Source organism: Otolemur garnettii, unplaced genomic scaffold (assembly GCF_000181295.1).
Source record: "Otolemur garnettii isolate 467f Iridium unplaced genomic scaffold, OtoGar3 scaffold00069, whole genome shotgun sequence".
NCBI lineage: Eukaryota > Metazoa > Chordata > Mammalia > Primates > Galagidae > Otolemur > Otolemur garnettii.
The window spans coordinates 1,329,019-1,354,129 of NW_003852464.1; the positions used below are offsets into that span (position 1 = coordinate 1,329,019).

At 32.9% G+C, this 25,111-nt stretch overlaps 1 protein-coding gene across 5 annotated transcripts in view; it reads right to left on the reverse strand.

The window, feature by feature from the left end:
- Nucleotides 1–25,111, reverse strand: part of LCORL (ligand dependent nuclear receptor corepressor like) — a 133,055-nt gene that overhangs the window by 13,306 nt on the left and 94,638 nt on the right. Inside the window, exons 1-3 of one of the 5 annotated variants that reach the window (XM_023515331.1) lie at nt 23,812–24,062; nt 16,863–16,956; nt 3,949–8,994 (exon numbers count right to left, since the gene is read on the reverse strand). In XM_023515331.1, coding sequence (XP_023371099.1) covers nt 4,152–8,994; nt 16,863–16,870 — 4,851 coding nt within the window. In that variant the 5' untranslated portion in view covers nt 16,871–16,956; nt 23,812–24,062 and the 3' untranslated portion in view covers nt 3,949–4,151. Of the gene's footprint in view, nt 1–3,948; nt 8,995–11,402; nt 15,554–16,862; nt 16,957–23,811; nt 24,063–25,111 lie in introns of those variants that run through there. The other 4 variants (XM_023515330.1, XM_023515329.1, XM_003793496.3 and 1 more) reach the window with 4 other exon arrangements.

The following is a 25,111-nucleotide window of genomic DNA, read 5'->3' on the forward strand; positions in this document are numbered from 1 at the left end:
CCATTTGCTTTGGGAATTCAAAAGACAGTGATATTAAAAAGATCGATAATATTATTGTCAGTAGTCATACTACATTTTTGGCCATTATCACCTCAAAAATCATTTGCAAACGGCTCTTCACACATCCCATTTCCCACCCTCTGCCCCTAAAGTCTACATTGTGTTGTATTATTAGAAAACATTCTCTAGAACTCAACTTTGATCATGTAGCTTCTTACTAGTCACGGAACAAACACATTCTTAACTTGACCTCTTTGCCCTTCTAGGGTACCCACTTGGTGAACCCAGATACCATGAAGTCTAAAGGCCCGCCTTACATTGTGGTAGAGACAAAACCAGACAGTTATTCACTCCTACATTTCTTGCCTTATCCACGTTACCCAATCCAACCTCACCATACTGTTCTTAGATTACACTGAAAATGGACTCTAACATCTCAATATTCTGTCCACAAACTACTGATCAGCATCCCCAAATATTATTCATACTGTTTCCCTGACCCTCTTAAGAGAAAAGTGACTCCTCTGGTCAAGACCAATCTCTCTAATAACACCCCAGATCCCACACCTAAGAACATGGGGAGTTCACTCTATTTCCACTACTTGCCATCTCATTTCTGTATCTTTAGCCTTTTTTAATTCTCTACTGGATTCTTCCCACTGGCATGAAAAAAAAATTTAAATGCCTTCCACCCCAGCTTACTCTAGCTACTTCTCTATCCCCTCTCCATTTACAGCCACTTCCAGTTTTCCATGCTAATTTTCTTCATTTCCTGCAACTCCTCATGTAGCATTGAATAAGATTTCTGGCTCTAGTTGTTCACTAAAACTGCTCTCTCTCACATCACTAAGATAACCTCTTGTTCAACAGAAGTTTCAGGGTTCATCTTAATTGACTTCTTACCAGCAATTTACACCATGGTCTTCTAGGCTCTTCTCTCACCTCTTGATAACTCTCATCGGTCTTTCATGCACATCTTTTCTTTTCCCTATATTGTTGGAGGTCTAAGATCCTCAGCTCTTTCCATCTTACCCTATCTCTTCACTTACCCATCTCTTCACTCTCCTAGCTTCAATTATTTGCTGATTCCCAAATCTTTCTCTTAACTCAGGCCTCGTCCCTGGGCAACAGATCCATTTATTATCTGTTTCCTAAACTTTGGATAACCCACTAGATGTCTCAAATCCCTTATGTCTAAAACTGAACCCTGTAAGAGCATTCAACCTGACTGAATCTTACATCATTCACCCAGATGATCAAGGCAAAAACCTGGATGTTATCCTTTATTCTTCTACTTTCTTAACACAATGATTTTACTTCATTGCTCACTCTCAAATCTATTTTGTCCACTACTGCTACTATTAGGGCCTAAAATTTTTTTTTTATGAAAGTGACATTGTCCTATGGAAGAAGAAAAAAAAGAAATAAACATTTTTTGTTAACTGAAGCTGCCCTCACAAGCCTTATCTTCTACCATTTTCCCATTCCCCTTCCCGTAATCCCTGACTCCCATTTTATGTCTCAGCTCCATTAAATTTCTCCGTATTCCAAATAACCCTGCTCTTTTTTGTCACCCAAATTTTCCACCTGTAATTTGCTCTGCCAGAAATACTCCTCCTTTGACTTCTGATAGTTAGCCTTCCTTCAAGCCACAGCTTAGATTTGACAAAGCAGAAAGCTTCGCCTAATTCCCTAAGTTGAATTCAATTCCCCCCCCACAACCCATCTCTCTCTGGATAGTACCACTCATCCTTCTACTGCAACTGCCTCTTCATTTTTTGATTCCCCATGAGACAGTGAGCTCAACTCAGGTAGAAAGGGAACTCAGAGGCAGTCACTAAACATTTGTTGAATTAAGAAAAGGAAAGAACTGCACTGCTTCCTCCTTCCCACATCTACACCTGATATACACAGCAGAAGCAATGTGGCGAAGTACAAATTTAAAAACTCTTAATGTTTTAAACTATATCTGGACAGTTAATCTCAAAATGAACAAAACCAAGACATTCACAGTGGAAGAAAAAACTTTTCATCAACAGAAATATTCTAAAATTTTTTCACATACATCACTGTAGAAATTTTTCTAGAAAAGTCCTGCTGTTAAAAGTGTCTTAGGTCTCTACTCACTAATTACTATACGTGGTATGAAGAAGAAAAACACATATAAAACTAACAATGAGTTTTAGCATCATTTCTAAAAGGGCAAAAAGAAGTATGAAATACCAAGAATAATGAGAAAAAATAATACTTTAAGAAAACATTTAAAAATCAGATAAATATAACAAATATTGCTATAAATACAATTTCATAAAAATAATGTCCTTGATTGATTAAAAAAAGAATGTTAAAAAATAAAGAAGGAAAGTTATCAGTAAAAGATAAATAAAACTTTAAGCAGAACAGGAAATAGTACTAGTAATTTTAAAAATGAGAAAGGTAAAAAGCTATCTTTATATAGTACTAAAAAATTTAAAATACTCCAAAAGGATCTTGAAATTAATTTGAAAAAGTAGTAATTAGGCATCTTCCATCTTACTTTTCTAAAATGGTCTCATATTTATTTAGTGGGGTGAAGAATCATATTAAAATAAATTTTACTGTTGTTTCTTAGGAAGACACACGATTAAGAAACTAAAAGGACAAAATACGGTTCTGTTGTAAAATGAATTAATGAAAATTACCTTTAGTGGACTGGAATAGCATGAAATGAGGATGATATAGAGAATTAAAAATGAAACTAAACATCTTATTCTCCATTCATGACAGTCTTTGAATTATAAGTTTTTTTTAAAAAATCACTATCAGGCCTTTTCCTCTTGTGTTCCTGACATGTTATTTGTTATGTTACTTTTAGTTATCCTGAAGACAAGTACAAAGGTCATTCTTTCTAGTTTTGATTCATTTTTTATAATGGAGACCTGACCACCTTTAAAATTTTCCTCATTGAATGTGAGACAATTGAAATTTTACTTATTATATGCTGGATGTTACTGAAATAGGCATTTTAACGTTCAGTTAAATAATTGAACTTTTGTAAAAATCTATAATGGATTGATTTTATTATTTTAAGACCTCTTACTACTTATTTTAGATTTTAAATAAGTTTTTTAAAAGGTAACAAAAATAAAGCCACTAATACTTTCCCAATCCTCAAAAAACACTCCTAAAATAGTGTAAAAATCAACCATATAAAATATTCTTCATTTTGACATAAAGGAAGTTATTAATAATTAGTACTCCTATACTCCTAAATATCTTGCATTGTCCAGAACCTGCCACTAAGCAGAGCTGGAAATGCTAGCAACTGCAATGTTCCTGTGGTATTTTGCCAGGTTCTAAAGGGTAACGAGCTCTCCCTGAGGCACCAATGTTAGGCTGGTATAACTGAGAAAAGCACGTAATTACTTGCCACAGTTATTTTGGTTTACGTTCTGAATTCAACATTACCTTGCCAATGACTTGTATATGACTCTTTCTTACTAAGCTATGCATTATCTGTGGAAAGGAATCCTTATCTTCATATCTGGGGAAACAAGCTCAATGTCTGATGTGAAAAAAACCTATTCAAGTGTCCCGATTTACTGAAAAAAAGTATTGTTACTGTACCACTCTTCAATAACTCAATAATCAGAGTTTTCAAGTGGGTTCCAAATGACAACAGCTTGATAGTAGACATGAGCCTGATATTCTAGGATTACATATGGTATAGCTGTTATCAATTTAGCAATGCGTTAGTCTTTACTTTTCAAAACTACATGGTCTCATTGTTATTACCTTATTAAGAGAACAAATATATGTTAGTCTGTAGTGTAGTAGTTAATTTTTACTTAATCATATTTATCTGTCAAACTGTTTTCTGGCTTTATATAGAGCTATCCAATGAAAACAAGGAGATAATGTAATTTTTACATTAACAATATATTTTAAATAAGTTTTCTAGATCTCCACTAACCGTATTTTTATTTGCTTGAAATCTTGGACACATTAAAAGGTGGGGAAACACACTGGTACATTCAGCAGCACCTAATTTCATGAGTTTCATACTAGGTGCCAAGAAATTGGGTTTTCTATTTAGGAAACAAATTCAAACTGAATCAGCTGTTCTCTTTCTACCAGGTATTACTCAAGGCACCTACAATGAAACTTTAAAATTAATTAGAGAAGAACTTACCTAGGGATTTTGAAAAATAGTTTGCCATTTGTCCACTGTTGCAAGACTGTCGTTTATGTCTTTTTGTTGACATTTCTGTGGTCTTCCATGGTGGTCTTTTTCTTTTGTTCAAATTGCTAATAACTTCAAAACTATCAGAAGGATTCTTGTCAAAGTTAACACATTTACTTAATTTACTACTGTCAAGTTGGCCAGGAAATTTATCGGTTGAAGGACTATTTGCTTTAGCATTTTCTATTTCTTTAGATGGCTTTTTAAAAGAATTTTGCTTAGTAGAATGAGATCTTAAAGTAAAGCGCTTTGATTCTTCTATCTGAGTCTGGCGATTACTTCCACTGTCAACAGATTCAGGAGAGTAAATGATTGTGTTTAGCTTAAAAGTATTTCTATGTTCAAGATAGTTGAGCTTTCTCAAAAATATCCTACAATCTTTTAAGGTTTTTGACCTCCAATTATCTGGACATACATTTCCTAGCCTTGGTCCCTTTTCAAAATCTTTTTGGCTACAATTTATTCCATTCTCTTTTGTTTCTGACTTCAATTTATTCTCTAAACTAGCATCTATGTGGAAGCCAGGCACTGCCACTCTCTGTTCCAATAAGTCATCCTTGATCTCAGGTGGCGAAATGCACTCATTATCCGCTGTGCTTTCTCCTTGGAGTGAGATGTCAGCGTCTGCTCCCCCCTCAGTCTTATTTAAAAATTGATTCTGGCAGAAAAATCTTAGGTTTCTCCTTTTAGAGTTCCAACCAACTGTACCGTGGTTGTGTGGCTTTCCCTCTCTTCTCCACCTTTCATGATGCAACCTCCTAAACTCAGTCCTTTTTAATCTGGTTATGGATAAATTATTTTTCACATTTAAGAGTGGAGAGCTAACCACTTTACGCAGTATATGCAACTTCCCTACTGATTTTGAAGGAGAAGAGAGTGCAAATTTTTTAAAGTGCTTTCTGAAAGGGCTAGTATTAAAGTCAGAATATTTCATCCCTAATTTGATACCCCTGGTATTTATTACTTCCAAAGGATTTCGGGCATTTGCTTTTCTAACTAGTGAAAGAGACTGTGTTTCTGTTGTTTGCATAAACCAGGTACAGAGTTCATTTAAATCATATTTTTTCTGAAAAAGCATTTTTACTGGTGAAACTTCAAGTTCTAAAAGACAAGTTTCCAAAGGGCTCGCTACTTTGAAATGATCATTTTCAACACTTGCTCTTTTTTTATGAACACTATTTTCAGCTTCATCTCCACTCACTTTCACCCAAGCATTTGTTATTTGCTCGAATCTATTGTTTAATTCCTCTAGTAAGGAATCATTTGAAGTAGAAGTAGCCCACCACCTGAGCAAAGGGTTCGATGAAATTATAGGGTCCAAGGATACTTCAGAAATGGGTGTTAATTTGTTATCTTCCAAACACTTTCTTGCATTCCTTGAATGTCTAGATCTTGGGGTATCTTTGGAAGCTAGTTTTGTTCTTGACCGCCTATGTTTTTCCTTGTGACTTTTACCTTTTTGCAAATGGAGTTTATATGACTTATGGAGCATAGGATTTCTATAAATAAGAGAGCTAGAAGATGCTAATGAATGTAAGAAATGCAGAGATGGCCTTCTATCCCTAATAGAATGTCTCAAAGGCAAAGGAGCAGCCACACTTTCCAACCCGCTCTTGACCATGCAGGCTTCAGTGTGCCTTGTTCTACCCATCTTACTATACTGAGGGCCATGCTTTTCTTCAGGTAGATTTTTTTCAAACATATTCTGTTCTAAAGGAGGTAAGCAGCTGCTGACACTTACTTCTCTTTCCTGAGGTGAAATTCTATTAATAGTTACAGATATGCCAGAGATTTTCACTTTTGCCGGTCTCCCAGGCTTCCTACTTACTGGCAAAGGCTTCAGATTTGGTCGAATAATGTTCTTGGAAGGCGGAGGTATCACAGACTTGTTCTTGATGGGCCTAACGTATTCAAAGCTAGATCTCAAGATCTCACTTTCAGTAGTCAGGTTTGATATAGCACTTAATCTTTCACTCAAGTCAATTTGGTCTTTTCCAATATTTCTGAGACTATTATACTCAGTTGGAAAATCAGCAACAGTATTGTTTAAAGACATAATATTGCTCATGTTAACACTTCCTTCAGAGACATGTCTTTTAGTTCTTCTTGACCTTCCATAAATAACAGTCACTATAATACTCTTTTTATAAATACCTTCTTTTACTTCCGATAAGACAGATTCTGGGCTTTTCCTTCCAGCACTAAAGGAATCATTCTGGCAAATGGTGATGTCTGTTTGGTCAATTTTAGGCTTTGGGGGTCTTCCAATTGGCCGCTTGCTCTGTTTCACAACCTGGGGACCTATTTTTTTCGGTCTACCTGGTTTTCTTTTAAAAGATGAATTAGCACTGCTTGAACTGTCCCTGGGTTCCTCTTGTGGCATGTCACTATTTACATCATCTATAAACATTGCAGAGGATTCTGCAGTTTCTTTTACACAATTCAATTTGTTTAGTTCTCTTTGAAAAGAATCAGTATCACAATGATTATTAGCACTATAATTTTCAAAGTTAGCATCCGGGATATCCTCATTTGTTTCTGTTTTTTTTTCAGTTACATGATGTGTTGTACAGTTTTCAGAAGAGAGATCAACGTTTGACTGGGAAGTACCAACAGAAGTTAAAGTATATTTGACTCCTTCACTGCTTTTAATCTCAGATAAAAACATGAGTTTGATAGGGCTGGAATAGTTGGAAAAAGAGGAGCTTTCGATACCTTCATATTTTGCCGGCACATTTTCGACACTGGAAATCAAGCTACCCATATCTAAAATAGACGATTTTTTCAGACTATCCAGTCTTTTGTTACTCAAATCCACTGTAGGCATATGATGACTTTTGATATTGCTGGAAATGACCACAGACTTTGATAAACTCTGCTCTTTGCATGTCATTCTATTTAGAGAAAGAGCCACACTTCTCCCAGCATTTTGATCTTTACCATCAATTTCTATCAATCTCTTGGATGTTTTATATCCTTCTGACAATGGATGATTATTCCAAGATTTTTTGGCCATATTTATGGTATCTTCTAAACGTTCCACAACAACTTGCAAATTAGAATTCATTGCAATTTTGTTTAGATCTATATTATGTGAGCTTTCAATCTGAATATTTTTCATTGGATCTTTTTCTTTTGTGGGCTCAGGTACCTTTTTGGCCTTAGGGGATTTTTTAAAAACATAATTATTTGTTACATATATAGAATACCATCCTGGAGGCACAATATTTCGCTTAGTTCTGGTTAAAAGTCCAGAAACATCTCTTTTTGAAGAAGTTTGACAATTCTCTAATTTTGGATTCTCCCTATGATTTTGCAACTTTTTTTTTCCAGCTGAAGATTTCTCTTGTAACTTTCTTATGCTTATTTTCTCAGGTGAAGTTGTTTTTAAGCTTTCTGAAAATGCATCAAAAGCCAAGTTAGTTTCTAGACTATGAAGAGGTAGTTGCAATGAGTGTAATTCAAAATTTGGTGAAAATGATGTTTCTACATGATTTTTGTCTTGAAGGCTTTTAGGATTTTGTAAAGAAGGCCCTTGGCAATGACTGAATTCTTCTTTGTCTGATAAAAACACCTCATCATTGTGCATCGATTTCCTCGAATTCTTTTCAGTGTATTTTCTTCTTACAAAATTTTCACCAAGATTAGCAAGTTCTCTTTTTATCTGTAAAGTTTGCCTTCTACACACAGATGAATCACAGGAGTTGTGCATTGCAAATAAGGTTTCCTGACGCTTTCGAAATCTTGTCTGAATAATTTTATTTTCTACCTTTTTATCATGTTGACTCAGTAATTCCATAAAACTGTAATCACTGGCCTTTGCATTATGCAAGAGAGAGGTTATTAAATCTCCTAATTTTAAGTCATTATCTGTATCACAATCACTGCTAGACAATTTTACAAAGCTTGTCATATCTGTGGTTTCTATTGATTTTAATTTTTCATTAATGCGGTCCATTAAATCTTGAAAAATTACAGCAGTTTCACCTTTTTCATGATTTGTAGTATAATTATTGCCGTCATCTGAGAGCAAAGAATTGGGGTTATTGGGTTTTTTAGTTTTACGAACTTCACCTTCATGATCACCCTTGTTGCTGCTTATTTCGGCTGGTGTGAGAGATGGAGGCTGGTTAATGTTTGTTTCAAGCTTATTTTCTAAGGATGAAATCTCTGAGATGACGTCTTTCAATCTTTCGAATCCTTCAGTCTCTACAGGTGATAATGGTGGGGGTGAGGGACTTCGAGATCTAGAAAGATCTTTAAGACTGACTGAAAGATCACATGTTTCCCTTGACAGAAGAGGACTACAAAAGGCTGATGTTGTAGAGTGAATGTCTGGTAACAGTCCAGAACAGCACCTGTGAGAATTACAACTGTTTGTAATTCCTCTATTCACTACTGTCTTAATGTGTTCAACAGTTACAGTTTGGCAAGATAAACAATGCAAATCTTTAATACAGACTGGCAGAGGCTCTAAACCAGGGCTTTGTCTTTCATTTTGTAAACACCCTCTTTCTGCCAGCCTATATTCACAACTACAGAACAGACCATGTAAATCATCTTCAATTAAAGGCTTTTGAGATTCTGAAGCCACAACACATGATGCATTACAACAGCAAAGAGAAGCAGCATTCTGCTCTTGGACTAGAAATTTCAACATAGCCAAAACTTGTTGCTGGTGATGTGTGCACAAAGATTCCAAAACTTTGCTTAATGCTGATTTTCCTTTTTCCATTTTAGTAGCTTCCTCTGATTTTGCATCAATAGTTGAACTAAAAATAAAATCAAACAAAAAAATGAATTACAGCAAAAATATTATAAGGAGTTATAATTTTAACAGAGTTTGAACAAAAGATATTTTGGTATTGCTGGACTCCTGACTCGTAGGGAGCTGCAATAATGGTATCTTGATTATTGTATAGCAAAAATATAATGAAGCACTGATGATAACTACTTTCCTATGACAAAGTATAAGAGTCAAAGCAAAGCCCTATTTTTGTAATATAGAAGCTGATTATATATATATATATGATTACATTTACATATTGATAATGTTTAGTGTTTTGAAAATATTAAGAATATTTAATGGGAAGTGCTTCAGGTGTTAAAATTTTTGTAAAGTAGACATTTTATAAGGTATTTTGATAATTATCAGTCATTAGTGCAAATGAGAAAAAGAAGATCTAGAAGTAAAATCTTTATTTAAAATAGATATTTTTCAAGGCAGTGAAAATGAAATTCTAAATAAAAGAGCTTTGCATAATCACAAGGAAAATTAAGGGATTTATATTCATATAAATAAGAATGCCTTTTCTAAGATTAAGATGAGGCATTAACTATTTAAAAATAAAATCTACTTTTAATTGATTTTAAATACTAAAGTAATTACATGAAAACTAAAGGTATTACTTACCTAATTATTAAATTTCAAATGCTGGAAAATGTCCCACTGCAGAAACTAATATACATCTAACTTAGTAACTAAGATCCAGGATTGCTTATCAACCAATATAGAAGTCTATCAAAAAAATTTTAATCCAATACCAGTACCAAGAAGAATAAAATATATTTAGAGAATTCTGTTTCAGAAAAGTATCTATTTTAATTAAACATATCACCAAACTCTGTACATGAAAATAGTCTTTCACTTATGATTCATTACATTTGTTTTAATCGTTTCTGGTTTACAGAAATATTATTTAGGATTGAAACTGGGATTTGCTGATTATGAATTACTACTGAAGAATATATTTTGTTTAAATAAGGGATTATTGTGCTCATTCATCTTAAAAACTAAAGGACTTTTCTTTTAAAACAAAAAGTGGAATATTTTTATTTTGTTGCTTAAAACTGACATAACCTGTTTCACAGATAAGTATGCAATATTTCATTTACATGAAAATTATGTTATTTGAATAGCAAAAATATGGAAGCAAATTTTAAACATTTGACCAAAACTTTTATGAAAAATAGTAACTTAACTAGATTCAACCAAAACTAGCATTCAATTTGAAATAAAGAAACTATCAAAGTGAGATGTGAAATTACAATAAAGCTTTTAAAATCCACTGCTGCCTCTAGACAGATGAAGACAGGACATGACCCCACCATCGTTTCCTTTCTAAAAATAAAGTTTTATTAATTTTGCCATGGTTAGGAGGGTAAAATGATAGAACTGACTCCCAAGATTCAACCACATTGTTTAAAAAAAAAATGTAGACAGCAAAGGCAGGAACAAATAACTATGAAATATGAAGATATAATTATACACTTTCTAGCAAATTAAAGGAAATAATTTTTACATAAGCAAAACAAAACCCCAAATGTTGTGACAGATGCACTTCAACAGTTTTGAAAGTGATATTATGGCCTGTTAAACATAGTCACTAATAATAAAAGAGAATTTGCATGTTTCTCAGAAAAATGTTTTATTGTATTTTAAGGATTAATAATCTTTTTTATAACTGTTCCTGAAGTGCTCAAAGGCTTTTATTCCATTAATAAAGGTATGAAGCAGAAATAATCCAAACTAATAACTTAGTGTTAAGTTACTCTGAAAAACATTATATAATTTCAATTTCATTAAACTCACAAAATTATGATTTTTAGATCCCTTTTTTGACATTCTGAGGAAGTTTATACTTTCAAAGTTTTCTTATTGATTTATTACTTTTAATAATAGATTTTCAAAAATACCACAGTGGCCAGTAATTCTATCTAATGTTATATAAAGAACAGCTTAATAAAGGTACCAATTAGATATGTGGTTATTAGGTTATATCTTATATGTCAGTTATCAGATAACTAAATTCTCAAATTACAGAACTCCATGATATACTTTAGCTTCAAACTGTTTTTCTGTATTTCTTGCATGTTAGAATCTGAAAGAAAAGCCTTATATATGAGTAAAAATATATATCTGCCTCCAATCTAGAATTTACTCTCAATTATGAAACAAAGTTTCTAAAATTATATATTTCATAGATCCCTTGTGGATTTTTAATGTCAATTTTTTTCTCTAACCTTTTCCTGTTTGACTCATAAATCAAAATATCCTATTTTTTGTGTTCTGTTCATTTTGCCCATTAGCAGCCTGTTGAAGGATTTCTTCAGAAGTCAATTTCTAATACTAATTTTAATAAAACTGCCTAGAATGAATCAAAGAAGTCAGTGTAGCCAGGTTTTTTTCTTTTCTTTTCTTTTTTTCTTTTACTGAATGAGTAAATCAATCACACACCAACAGTGTTGTAAATTTAAGTGCAAAAGCATTGAAGTGCTTTACTACAAATTACAACCTAGAAACACGTTAACTGAACAATTAAAATTCATACAATCAGATTTAGATATATAACAACACAAAGTAGAAACAGAATTACAGTACATTTACAACACAAGACAGATACATGAATTCATTAGAAAATATTGTAATAAATAATTCATGAATTATAGTGCAATTGATTTATGCATAAATATAACTAATTGCCTAACAATCAGTTTATATTAACAAAATCTGTCAAAATCAAGGCAGCCACAGAGTTTTACTAAATTACTGCGACAATGGAAATACTGCAATTAAAAAACAAATACAAGTATTTGTACTGTAAACAACTAAAAAAAAAAATCAGTCTCACTAAAGTTAGTATACAATTTAATATAAAATTGTCATTAGCTACCAGAAATGGTTTAAACAACTTTACTGAGCAGTAGTTTTCTAAAAACAGAGGCACTGTTTTTTTCTTTTCCTTCTTTTTTTTTTTTAAATATAAAATACTTGAGGAACATTCAAATAAGTAGAAAGCACATAAGGGTTGCTTTCACCTTCATTAAAAGTCTGCTGAAACTGGAGTTTTCAGAAAATTGTCAATTAATAAATAGTAACTGGTAACTAAATTTATAAAGTACTTTGAAAGTTGAACATAACGAACTTAATAGAATCACTGGGAGAAGGGGAACCCATAAATTTCCCTGCCTTTACTAGTTTGTATAATCAAAAATTAACTCAATAATAGAAACATTTTGTTTCTTTTAAAAGTTATGGGTTGATTACCTATACACTATCAAAAAATATTTTAATTTACTATTTCTGACCAAAAATAAATAATACAAGTACTAAAATGCTGCAAATTAACTATAATATTACCTATAAAACTACTGATCACTGTGAAGTCAATAGCAAAATGATCCCTGATATATGAATCCTGTAAAGTTTTTGGTCAGGTCATCTTTTAAATGATACAAAAGTGTTCTGTAAGTTTCCCTTTACTATAAACTTCTCAATCAATTTATTAATGTAAATATAGTGTGAGGAATAAAAAAGCTCAATATAATATAAACATTATGCAATGCATTTAAGCCCCCAAAGTTTTGCAAGTAAAATTCTGTATAAAGAGGTCAATAAAATCGTTCTGAAATATTTACTTTACGTTTAACTTTTTTTTCAATGGGGGGAGGGGAAAATATATTAAATAATCCAAGTTCTGACCCTCACAAAATATGGCTTAATTCTTTAAAAAGAAAGATGACCCTGACATCTGCTGTTCTGTAATCTATTATGTATATTTTCTTGGGGGGGAAAAAAGAGCAAAAGGATTCATACCCTAGTATGCAGGTAACATTAACAGCTGAAGAGGGTTCAGTATAGATCTTAGAGATCAAATAACTAATTGGTTATATATCTTCCCACTCTTCAGTTTCTTTAAACATATGTAAGCAGTTTTTAAATGTAATAGCTGAAGATCTCTTTAGTATTACATGTATATGTGATTATAAAATACACACAAATACAAGTGTAAAAACACAAGTATTTGACAAGGTGCACTTATTTTTTAAAAAATTGAGCTGTAAGTATTCCTTTTGGACTTAGGAAAACTGGCTTAGAAAAATGATCAGAACCTGAATTTTAACAGAAATGGGGCGCTCAGAGAATTCTGAATACATAAAGCAAATCTCCATTCTTTATATGGAGGCACATGCTTTATAACATTTTACCATTAAAACTGCATACGCCACAAATCCAACATGGATACTTTGACCCATATTTTAAAACTGCTATATAAAAATTACTGGTCTCTTTTATGAGGCTAGTCAAAGTTAAAATGCACTGCCCAGCTTCTAACTACCCAATTAGTAGAGAGTTTACATTACTAAAAGTTCAAAACAGCTTCAGTGTTAAATATCTGTAAATCTATTCAAGACCCTGAACAAACTGCAAATTTGGTTATTAGCAAAATGATAATGTATCGCCCACCAAAATGAAATCTGTAATTCATTTTGATAAACTGAAAATGTTTTGAAATGTCACAGCAGCAAATATATTAAAGTTACACTGAGGTTTTTCAATAGAAGGAGTGTGTCACAATCCTTAAAATTTAAAGTAGTCATAACATCAACTAACCAGCACATTTAAACCAAAATTATCATTCTCAAGCTTTTTCTGTGCACATTATAAACATGCTCTAAGTTGCATTCCAACTTTCTTTTCTAACCTTACACATTAGCTTATTTTTCAAATGAAAAACAAAATTAAATTATTTTAATAATTAAATTTAAATTATTTTTGTTCTTAGTATTCCATCTTATATTAAAGTATTCTATACTGCTGGGGTTAACTATGTGTCAGTTTTAAAAAGTATATACCTTAAAAAACCCCAACTTCCTGCTAAATCAACTAATAAATGATAAATATTAACTTTCATTATACATATCCTTTAAGGTTTTCTTTTCTATTCCTGGTGGATGCACTTGAGTGCACTTGTATTTCATAGGATGCACTGTAGTGTAGTAATACTGTATATATTAATTTTTCTTAGTATGGAGATAGCTGTCTATTTAACTTTGATTGGTTTGACATACTTATAATTAACTATAAGTATGTTCTGTAAAATGTTTGCAAACTATTCATATCATATTTTAAGATGGTTCAACTGAATGGCTGGAATGGTCTTTCACCACTAAAAATGTTTCACTTGACAATTACTTGTTTTCCCACAACTCTTTATGCTATTGACTACTAAAGAAAACCTGAATCTTTTTCACCTATTTATACAAGGATTAAATACAAACTATCAGAATTAAGTAAGCAACTATATAATTCTGTCCACAGTGAAAACCCTGAATAAAACTTTTTTTCAAAAGGCATGTAAGTGGTTTTTGAACTGTAAAATTTCATGTCTCCTGTCAGAGTGAGCATTTGTAATTCCCACATGTGTGTATACAGACACACAAATACACACCTGTGCACATACACACACACGCAAACACACACACATACACACACAAACGTCTTCCTAACAAGTAATCTATACAGGCTTGCTGCTGTTTCTGCAGCTGCCAGTCCCTGAATCTGTCATATTATATAACCCAGTGTCTGGTAATCGTAGTTTCTTCTTCGGAGGAGTCTTCAGTGTTCCAGATCTTTCTTTTACCTTGTATTCTAAAGTGCTGTGAGGTACCCCATAAATTCCTTGTGCTTTGGAAACACTCATTTTTCCACTCATTACCATTGCAATAGCCTCTTCCATTATTTCATGATCATATTGCCGATAGCGGCCACGTTTTTTCCTGGGCTGCTTATTATCTTTTCGATCCAATCCATCTTCAGTATTTTCAGAGGTTCCATCAACTGTTCCATTTTTAGAATTAAGACACAAAGGAGAGAGGTCCCCATGTAGAAAGTAAGAGTCAACACTTGAGTGAGTTACAGGCCCAGAACATTCAATTTTGTTCTGTTTAGGGAGTATGTTTTTCAGTTTTTGGAGAGCTGATCCTTCAAGGACTGAAGAGGTTTTAGAAACTTGATACATAACATCCAGCAGACCAGAACCATCAGGTTGTGATTTTGAAACAGAACTTACTCGCAGCTGCGGAATTTTTAATTGTACAGTAGGATTTGAAGTTTCATATGGTAAGCTTTCATTTTTCTCTTTAAATTGACTAACCATTTTCTGTAGAGTTAACTGATGGAGGTAAGTGGAAGCTGTTGGGAATTTTAATTCTGAGGTTTCAAGTAGATTTAGTTTACTTTTTTCTGTGCGCTCTGCTTGAGCTCTTGCCCACAAGGCTACTTTTTGCAGCACTGCACACGTTTCTTTACTGTCTTTATATGAGTAACTATCATTGAAATCTCGAGTTTTGTTTTTAAAAGATGCAGGCTTCCCTGCTGGTAAGGCTTCTAAGTGGAGAAGTAAAGTTTTTTGAGGTATGCCATAAAGTATGCCTGCTTTATTTATGTCCAGTGCTCCAGACTGAATGTCTTTCAAAGCTTTTGAGAGCAAACCATCTGCAAACTCAGCACTTCTTTCCACATAGTCCTCTCTGTTTCTGTGTAGTCTCCTGGATGGATGGAATGAAACGATGGTAAACTGATGCATGAGAGACTCTCACACAGCTATGGAAGGGAAGGGTCCACTCCTTTATTATACTCCTTGCTTAGGTAACATCACTGCTTATGACACTTTTAAGTCTGTGAGATGTGGTAGTTACTCCTTATCAAAGCAAACGCTACAGTCCTGGTAGGACAATGTGTCAATGATACGGTGGCCTCAACGGGCAGACCTTCCAAGAACATAAAATCCTAACTCAGTATTTGTAAAAATATTCTCATGATGTTGCTATTCCTCTGACAGATGCTTGTAGAGCAACACTTTTAATTTTTATTTGTACAATTAGAGTTCCATTATAAAAAATACCCAAATCCTAAAGGAGTTTTTGTTAGTAGAAACGTGACGTTACCGCTAAACAAGTAATAAAAGAGTCAACCCCTTTAAAGGAAATTTGTAGCAGTAAGAATATTTCCAAACACAAACATCCCATATTTTCATAAGACCAATTTTTCTCTAGACAAAAACTTAAAATCTGAAATAAGCAGATAAGTTATATTTGAATAAAATAACTTATTTTGATATTATGATATTTCTAGTTCAACTGTATCATTGTAACTTTCAAAGTTTCTCAGCAGAAAGCTCACTATACCTTATGACTCACTATAGCCTTAGTTGAAATAAATTCCACTCTACAGCTAAGATTTAAATGTGACCAAAAAAGCTTCATATATAGCTAATGGGAAGATGCAAAAGTTACTGAAAAATCCAAACAGCCAACAGAACAGCATTTCACTACTAATTGTTAATTTAAATTAATGAGTTTTCAAAACATGAAAGGACTTTTTGTGGCGATTACCTGATATATTAAATCATTTGTCACCACATCTAAAGCACAATGAAAAAATGCAAACGCTATAAACTAGATTTAAGAATCAGTAAGTATAGTACTTTCAGATTTGTTCATTGTTTAAAAAAATTAAATACTAAATCACATATTTCCCTTAAAATTGCCTCCTGAATATTTAATTTAAAATTCTCTTACTTGTCCTGCTTCTTTGTTTGTATTCTATGATTAAGTTGGTAGTTCATTTTAGTAACATGAACTAAAGTTTGGTGATTGTTCTGATAACTTTTCTTTAACAGAAAGAATAAAAAAGAAAGAGAAAAGACAAATGAAAGGTATGAGAGAGACATACTCATGAGTGACAAAAATTCTGGAGGAAAACTATATATGTCAATACTCTCGGAATAGTATTAAGAGTTCTCTGCAGAGATAATTTTATATTAATATTAAATCATATTTCCTAGATATTGCTTACCCAGCCATTGAATTTTCAGAAGAAGGATCACATATGGATGACTCTTCAGATTTTATGCTGGTTTTCTTTGTAGAGAGATCTAACACTCCATCCCCTATAATTTTTGCAAGAGAAAAAACTTTATATTTGTAACAAATAGGCAATCCTTATATTTTAACATTTCTTATTTTGCTGATCTACTTATTCACGACCTAAATAGAAACATTTGTGTTTGATATGTGGCTGTAACCTTCTCATCTTAAAGTGTTTTAGCAACAGGAAATGACTGGGAAGGCATTATATAGGAAAAAAAAAAAAAAGAACAGAGGAGGACCTGGCATTGCCAGGTGTTATGAAAGAAACTTAACAGACTGCATGATATAAAATCTGTTTAAAGTCAACTTTTTTGGTCATTTCTCCCAATGTTTTGAAGTAATAGCTATTTGATGGCTCATTTATGACTGGTTCCATTACAGGCTGCCAGATAATGCTGTATGAAAGTAAGAGTGATGCAGGCTGCACAAAACAGAATAGAAAATGTGATGATGAATAAGAGAACTGAATAATTAGCATTTACTAGGACAAGTGATATGTGGCACATACACTTTAGGCAAACTATAACTATGTATAGCAAACTTATTTTCCAGAACTCATAGTGTAAAATTTTATTGTATTAAATTACTAAATGTATAATTGTTGAATCATTGCCTATATAGTACAGTTATATCTATGACTGGATAAAGACATACCCTGTAACAATATAACTTTAGAAAAAAATCTATTATAAAACAACAGCCTAAGCATTTGTTATTTAAATGCAGTTATTATTATAATAAACTTATACATATATAAAACTTCAATGACTTTTACAATTTTTTGTAAATAAAAATATTAACTGGGCATGGTATACGCCTATGGTCCGAACTACTCAGGAGACTGAGCTGGGAGGATCTCTTGAGCCCATGACTCTGAGGTTACAGGGAACTATAACTGCACCACTGTGCTGCAGCTTGAGCAGCAGGGTAAGACCCTGTCTCTCAAATGAACAGAGAGATAGAACGGGATTACTATAAGACAATGTTTACAAATAAACTAAGAAATTCAATTATGTTTAAAAAAATTAAACAGGGTTTTACAGTTACCATATCAATCCATGTAATAATACTTAAGGGCCTGGGGAGATACAAAGATGAAGAAAAACCCAAAATACCTTATCCACAACTTCCATGTGTAGAACTCAGTAATAATTTATTGAGTACAAAACAATGTTTTAGGCATTAGGAAAGCAGCAGTAAGGAAAAAGTCACATAAAGGTCCTATTCTCATAGTGCTTAGGGTCTATTAAGATAATTCATACACCACCTATACCACCTCACAGACACCAATTATGACAGTGCTACTTAGGAAAATAGCGCAGACTAAGCCAATAGACTAATGAGTGTAACACCCAAAACACTATCATGCAATTACTAGTTTATGTATCTTTTTTCCCATGAGATTGAATGCTTCCAGTTCTGAGATCTTGATTTACTCATTGGTACTTCATTTAACATTAGTAGAATGCTAGGAACTGCTAAAAGAAGAAAAAAAAATACTGTCTACTTTTAGTCTCACTTTTTTAAAAAATTGAAATTTTACTACTTGAGGAACTTGTAAGACCATCTTCTTGAAGAAATGATTACTTATTGTATTCACTAATTTTGATTTTGCTCATGTTACATGTACAGTTTATATATAATATATGAACACTTTCTAATTCAGTTAATTCTTAGCTTCAGAATAAATTTATGGAATTTCCTCAATTCTAAATTTTCTAGACTTTCATATTTTAAATAGAAAAACAAATTCCAATAATCATTTATACAGAAATTTTAAGACAATTTATAAATCAATGAATTATAAAGACAAATAATAACATTGGAAAATAATAAGCAAAATCTAGATAATATTTTTTGAGGCAGAGTATTTGTATGTTAACTATGGTTTAACATCAGAATGTTTTCAGCATATATTTACAAATTAGGTAATACGTGTATAAGAACATAAAAAAATATAAATCTTGAAACCCATGGTTTCAGATTTGACCTTCATATGTATAGAAACCTATCCCTTAATATTTGAGTGCTGGAAATGTTTATGAAGATTGCATTAATAAAATCCTACTTCTTACTGGGTACAATGTAGGGGTACAGGGCACATCTCACCTTGGGGAAGGACTCAACTACAGTTCAGACTTGACTTTATAAACGCAAACAATATAGCCTCATCATATCTGCCCTGATGTTAATCTTCTAGACTTTTCATTTGCTCAATTTAAAATTAATTATTTCACAAAACAGAAATAATAGAAGAAGGTACAGGGAATCCCTTCTTTTGCTCCTTTACATAAACTATTAAACTAGGCTATAGCTCCCCACGTAGGGCAATACAAGTTTCTGTAACTTTTTGGACCACTACCACAGAAAGCCTTACTTACAGCTGATTTTAATTTGGATGAACTAGACATAAGCCCTGCTCCATCTTTAAGGGACTTACCCAAATTAGGGCTATATTTGTCATTCTTTCTCTTTAGAAAATCTAAACAATGACCCTAGTTATTTTCTATGGTCCTTTCTTTATATCCATGCTGAAAGTTTGATAACAAAAAGGATTTGATAACTAACCCATTATAGTTCATATCTAGTTAAAATGGAAAAATATAGTCCTTCAACATATTTGTCACATTGCATTAAAATTCTTGAATCAATGAACATTTATGTAGTACACACAAGATACATAAACATGTAAGTAAATAGTTCTAATATGTAGGGTGTCCATGAAGTTCATGAGCAATTTAAAATAAACATGAACTTTATGGATATATTAAGGAGTTTAGATAAATTTTAGTTATCTATAGAAAATTTTACTTTTTGTGAGCAGTATTAACCACCGACACTAAACTATTTTGCTGATGCCATAATTCCTTTTTCCATCATAAAGCCTATAGCTTGAGAGCTAGAAAAATCAAGGTAAGTTACCCCTAGAGTTGTCTGAATTGGAAAAGCAAAAAACAGTAAGAGAAGGGGACAGTGAGCGTGGGAAGGATGGAAATAAAGATCAGGATGAAAGCGAAAGGTATTTTCTTACTCTTGCTGATGGTTTATATCTAGCTGAATGGTGATTGTATCATTATTTCACAACAAAGATATACAACTAGGTTATTTAGTTTGTATTTATTTCTCAAGTAGTAATAATTAACTCAGTGGATAAAAACTAAGCACTTACAATGCCATTCTAGTGTGATATAAACTAAGTGTATGGAGGGAATTAATCCATTTTTCCCAGTGCATTCTCTGCATCCTATCTTATTATACTTGTAATTTCCCATCGGTTCTATTGATATCCAGGTTGTTTTAGGTTTTCACTGTTATAAAGAATGCTAAAATGAACATCGTTCTCAATGTTGGAGTTCATGTATAATAATTTCTTTTACACTTACTAGTGTTAGCCACAGACTATTATTTAAGTGTAGGCAGAGACTCTGTATATTTTATTCCTCAATATATCCCCACTGCCGCCTAGGACAGTGCCTGGCACAGCGTACCTCTCAGTGTATGTGCTGCACGGTGAGTATGTACTGTTGTCAAAGTGAAAGGCTAAACAGCCAGGATGTATATTTTTCAACTTTAGTAGATACTAGCAAATTTCTTTCCCATATCCTGAACAACACTTGGTATTGCTGAAATTTTTGATGGGTAAGACAAACTGCAGGATTAGAGAGTACATTTAGTATGGTATTTATGTGAATTTTAAAAGCACAAAAATTTGTTTATAGATACACAAATTGCTAGTATCAGTAGTTGCTTCCAAGGGTAAACAAAAGTTATCTTAACTATATTTCTAGAAAATTCTTTCTTTCTTTTTTTTAGAGACAGAGTCAAACTCTGTTGCCCAAGGCTAGAGTGCCATGGCATCATCTGGAGTCCTTAGTCTCTCAAGTAGCTGGGACTACAGGTGCCTGCTGCAACACCCAGCTAATTTCTTTTCTATTTTTAGTAGAGATGGGGTCATGCTCTTGCTCAGGCTGTTCTAGAACTCCTGAGCTCAAGGGATCCTCCCACCTGGGCCTATCAGAGTGCTAAGATTACAGTTGTGAGCCACTGCTCCTGGCCTAGAAATTCTTTAAGAGAAAACAAGTGAGAACCAAATATGATCTAATAAGCCATTTAGTAATTCTGGGTGATAGGCACATGCTCTATTTTTCAGTATATTGAAAATTTTCCTAATAATAAACACAACATTGTTTTCATTCACTGGAGACTGAAGTTGTCATAAATTAGTGGATTTTAAAACATGTTTTAAAACACTTAACACTGACTCCTGTGTTCTCACAAATTTTGATCTCCCTTTCTTGCTGGTATAAGAGTTTTGGGCTCATCTTTCTGGTCCAAAGCTGGACTCCAAAGGGACTTGATTTCTTTTAAAGGGAAATAATGTTTAGAGACCACATTCCAGGTCCAGGTTTGAGGCCCTGAATTTTCACTGTGTTTATCAGTGGTCAGACTACGAAATGTATGTTTTTGAAAGAAAAAAAATTCCTGGTTCATGCTGACATTTTCAATTTACCCTTAACATAAGGCTTTTAACTTCTTTGAATTGTCTCTTTCTTCTCTTACCCTGAAAATACTGGTTTCCTAATAATGTTAACATGATTACATACTTGATTCGGTCTACAGATTCAAAATAACAATGGCAATATTTTACTAAAAGGAAGTTTAGGATTTTTTTAAAGCATTCTTTGCCGTTAGAATATATTCCACCAAGAATGTACAGTCGAAATACTACATAAAGTCGCTAGGCAAAATTATTACATCACCAACATTACATTACTAATCTGAGGCAGCCTATTCATTTGTTTCTTTCTCTTTCAAATTTTAGGAATTGCTTTACTTTTTAGAAATTTCTATTCTTTGAAATACATAGAACATCTACATAAAACCACACAGTAAGATCTGGTCAGAGCATTTCCATTCCTGTACCTCATTTACCCTTCTTGGTTACCATGTTCAGTAATTTTTAGTTTATCTTTCTTGCTTTTTTTATAAAAGAGAGCGTGAAATATATACATTTCTGCACCTTGCTTTTATCATTTAACAATAAAACCTGGAAACGTCACTATAAAGAGATCATCCTCACCCTTTTTTTCAGATGTTTGTTCTCCATTGTGTGGATATAAATAATTAATCATTCCACCGCTGATGGATATATAGATAATTCTCAATATCTTGCTATTATAAATAATGCTCCAATCAATAAATAACCTAGAATGCGTATCATTCCATACGTGAGCAGGTGTAATTATAACCTTGACTCCTTGAAATGGGACTGCTGGGTCAATGGACAAATGTATACTTTAATAGACATTGTAATTCTCCTCCATAAAGACTATCAGTTTTTATTCCACCAATAATACATGAGAATCCCTATGGCTTAACAGCCCCCACAAACAGGGTATACTGTTAAACTTGAATTCTTATCAGCCTGACAGGCTTGAACCATGTAACAGTGTGGGTGGGAGTCTTTTCCTATGTTTAAGGGCTTATAAAACATCTATGAACTGACAGTATAACTATGCTCATTTTTCTGTCAAGATGTTGAGCTTTTACTTTTCTATTTTCTGAAACTCTTAATGGGTTAGAATATTAGTCCCTTATTTTTTGGGTTACAAGTATTTTTTTCACAGACTGCCATACTCTTTTGGTTTTTCTAACAGCACTTTCTTCAGTGTCATAAAGAATTTTCTTATTTTTTCTATATTGGAATTTACCATTTTCCTATTTTAAGGTGATCTTCTAAGCTAAGATAGAAACAATGGAAAGGGGCAAGCCAAGGAAACATGAAAGTCGGAAGGAGAGTGAACCACAGGGATCAGCAAGAGTCAAGTGTTCTGAAGTGCAGTGAGCTTGGCCAGGATAAAAAGCAGAGTGACTTACACCTACTAAGCCGGAAAGGAAGGGAAAAGAACAAGTCCACAGAGGGAGCCGTGTACAAGATCTTGGCAGAGGTTGGTAAGTCACAGAAAGAAATTTAAATTTTGTCCTTCATGTAATATAAGTAGAAAACTAAGAAGAAGATTTCAAATAAGGAACATCAGCTTTTTAAATGTAATGTGATTTTAAGAATCCTATTTTGGCATATTGAGGTGATAAGGTAGATATTATGAAACTTATCTCTTTGGGAAGAGAATACATGGGAAAACATATAAGAAAAAAATCCCAATGAATTGTCACTTGGAAACCCATGTGGGTGGTCACCAATTTTTTATTGAACTCTAGGGTGAGCAATCCTAATCTAAAAATCTCAACTCTGAAATGCTCCCAAATTCAAAACTTTTTGAGTACCAACATGACATCACAAGTAAAAAAAAAAAAAAAAAAAAACTCCATAAACTTTGTTTCATGTACAAAATTATTTAAAATATTGTACAAAATCATCTTCAGACTATGTAAATCTGTATGAAACAAAATAAATTTTGTGTTTAGACTTGGATCTTGTTCGTAAGATATCTCATTATGGATACACAAATATTCCAAAATCCAAAAAGATTGGAAATTCAAAATGCTTCTGGTTACAAGCATTTTGGACAAGGGATACTCAACCCATATAACAAAGTTTCTGGAAAACATGAAATGGCAACAAAGGATGCTAATTTCTTTTTTAATTTTTTTATTCTTTCTTGTGTTGTTTCACATATTTAATTAAGTTAAAGTGATGTTTTAGATGGTACCATATATAGAACTTCTGGGTTTAAAGTGCACAACTTTTTACTTATAATGATATTCTTATGAAATAGAAAAATGAAAAGTCCAATCTGTATACACTGTAACATGTTTCTTGACACTCTATAATCTGACTTTATGGAAAAAATCTTTGAATAATCTCTTGATTTTTAAGAGGCTGAGACAATCTTCATATAGCTCCTCAAACATACCTGATTCATTCCTGCCTTCTGAGTTCTGATATTTTGCCTTTGTATCTGATATTTCTTCTGCCTTGAATGCCCTGACCCCAGATCTTCATATGGAGGACTTCTTCTCAATATTCAAGTCTCAGATCAAACTCAATTCTTCAGGGAGGCCTTCCTGACCACCTTACCTAAACAGTTCTCCCAGTCACTCTTGATATCTTGGTTATTGAGTCTTTTGTAAAATTAGGGGCATGCTGACAGGCATATTTGAAAAAAATAACAAAAAACTTCTGGAAATGAAAAATATAACAAATTAGAACCTCAAGGCACAGGTTAAACAGTGATTAAAATAGCTTAAGGGAGAATTTAGTGATCAGGAAATACTTCTGAGTAAACTAATTAGGATATAACACAAAGAGAAAAAAATGAAAAACATAAAAATGAAGATAGGAGATGTGGAGGACAGAATAAGAATATCCAAATTATGTCTCAATGGATTTTGACCAGAAATAAAGTGAGTTAAATATAAATATTTGAAAAGATAATGGCTGAAATTTTTCCACAACTGATGAGATTATCTATGCTTAGTTCTAGGAACCATGTGACCACTAAGTAGAATAAATGAAAGAAATCTACTTCTAACAAAGGCACAGCAACCTGAAGAATATCAAAAGCCAAAGAGAAAGTGAGAATAAATTTAAGGAATTTCTGATCCAGGAGAAAATCTGGGATGTAGGAAGGAATGATGAACAAAGGAAATGATAATTACATATGTGATTCTAAACAAAAATTGAGGATACCGGACAAAAAGTTATGTTTAAGTTGGGATATCACAAAAAGAGAACCACAGCACTGATAAAATGGCTACAGGTGCCACAGCAGGTAACTAGTTACAATACTCTAAATTTCTTTTATTAACTGTTGTGTTAATTCTACTTTTAAAAATTTCCAGGGTAACTACAAACAAAATAGCAGTAGAGTATATAACTTCAAAATAAGCAAAGAAAAAAAATGTAGAAAGAAACTCAATTCAAAAGAAAATAAGGAGAGAAAAAAGCATAATGAATAGGACAAATAAAAAGTGCATAAGATGATGATTGAAAAAATAATTATTAATACAAGGGTGATAAGTGCTAGACAATACAGGATAATGTACAAAAATATAGTAAGGGGCCCAAACTCGATATGAGTAATAATTAAAATCACAATGAGGGGTGTGTGTGTGCAAGTGTGGGCACACGCATGTCCAATGGGGGAGGTATGGAAAGGTTTTCCTAACACGTGATGCTTAAAACAAGACTGGGGTGGGGGGGAGATGAGTAAG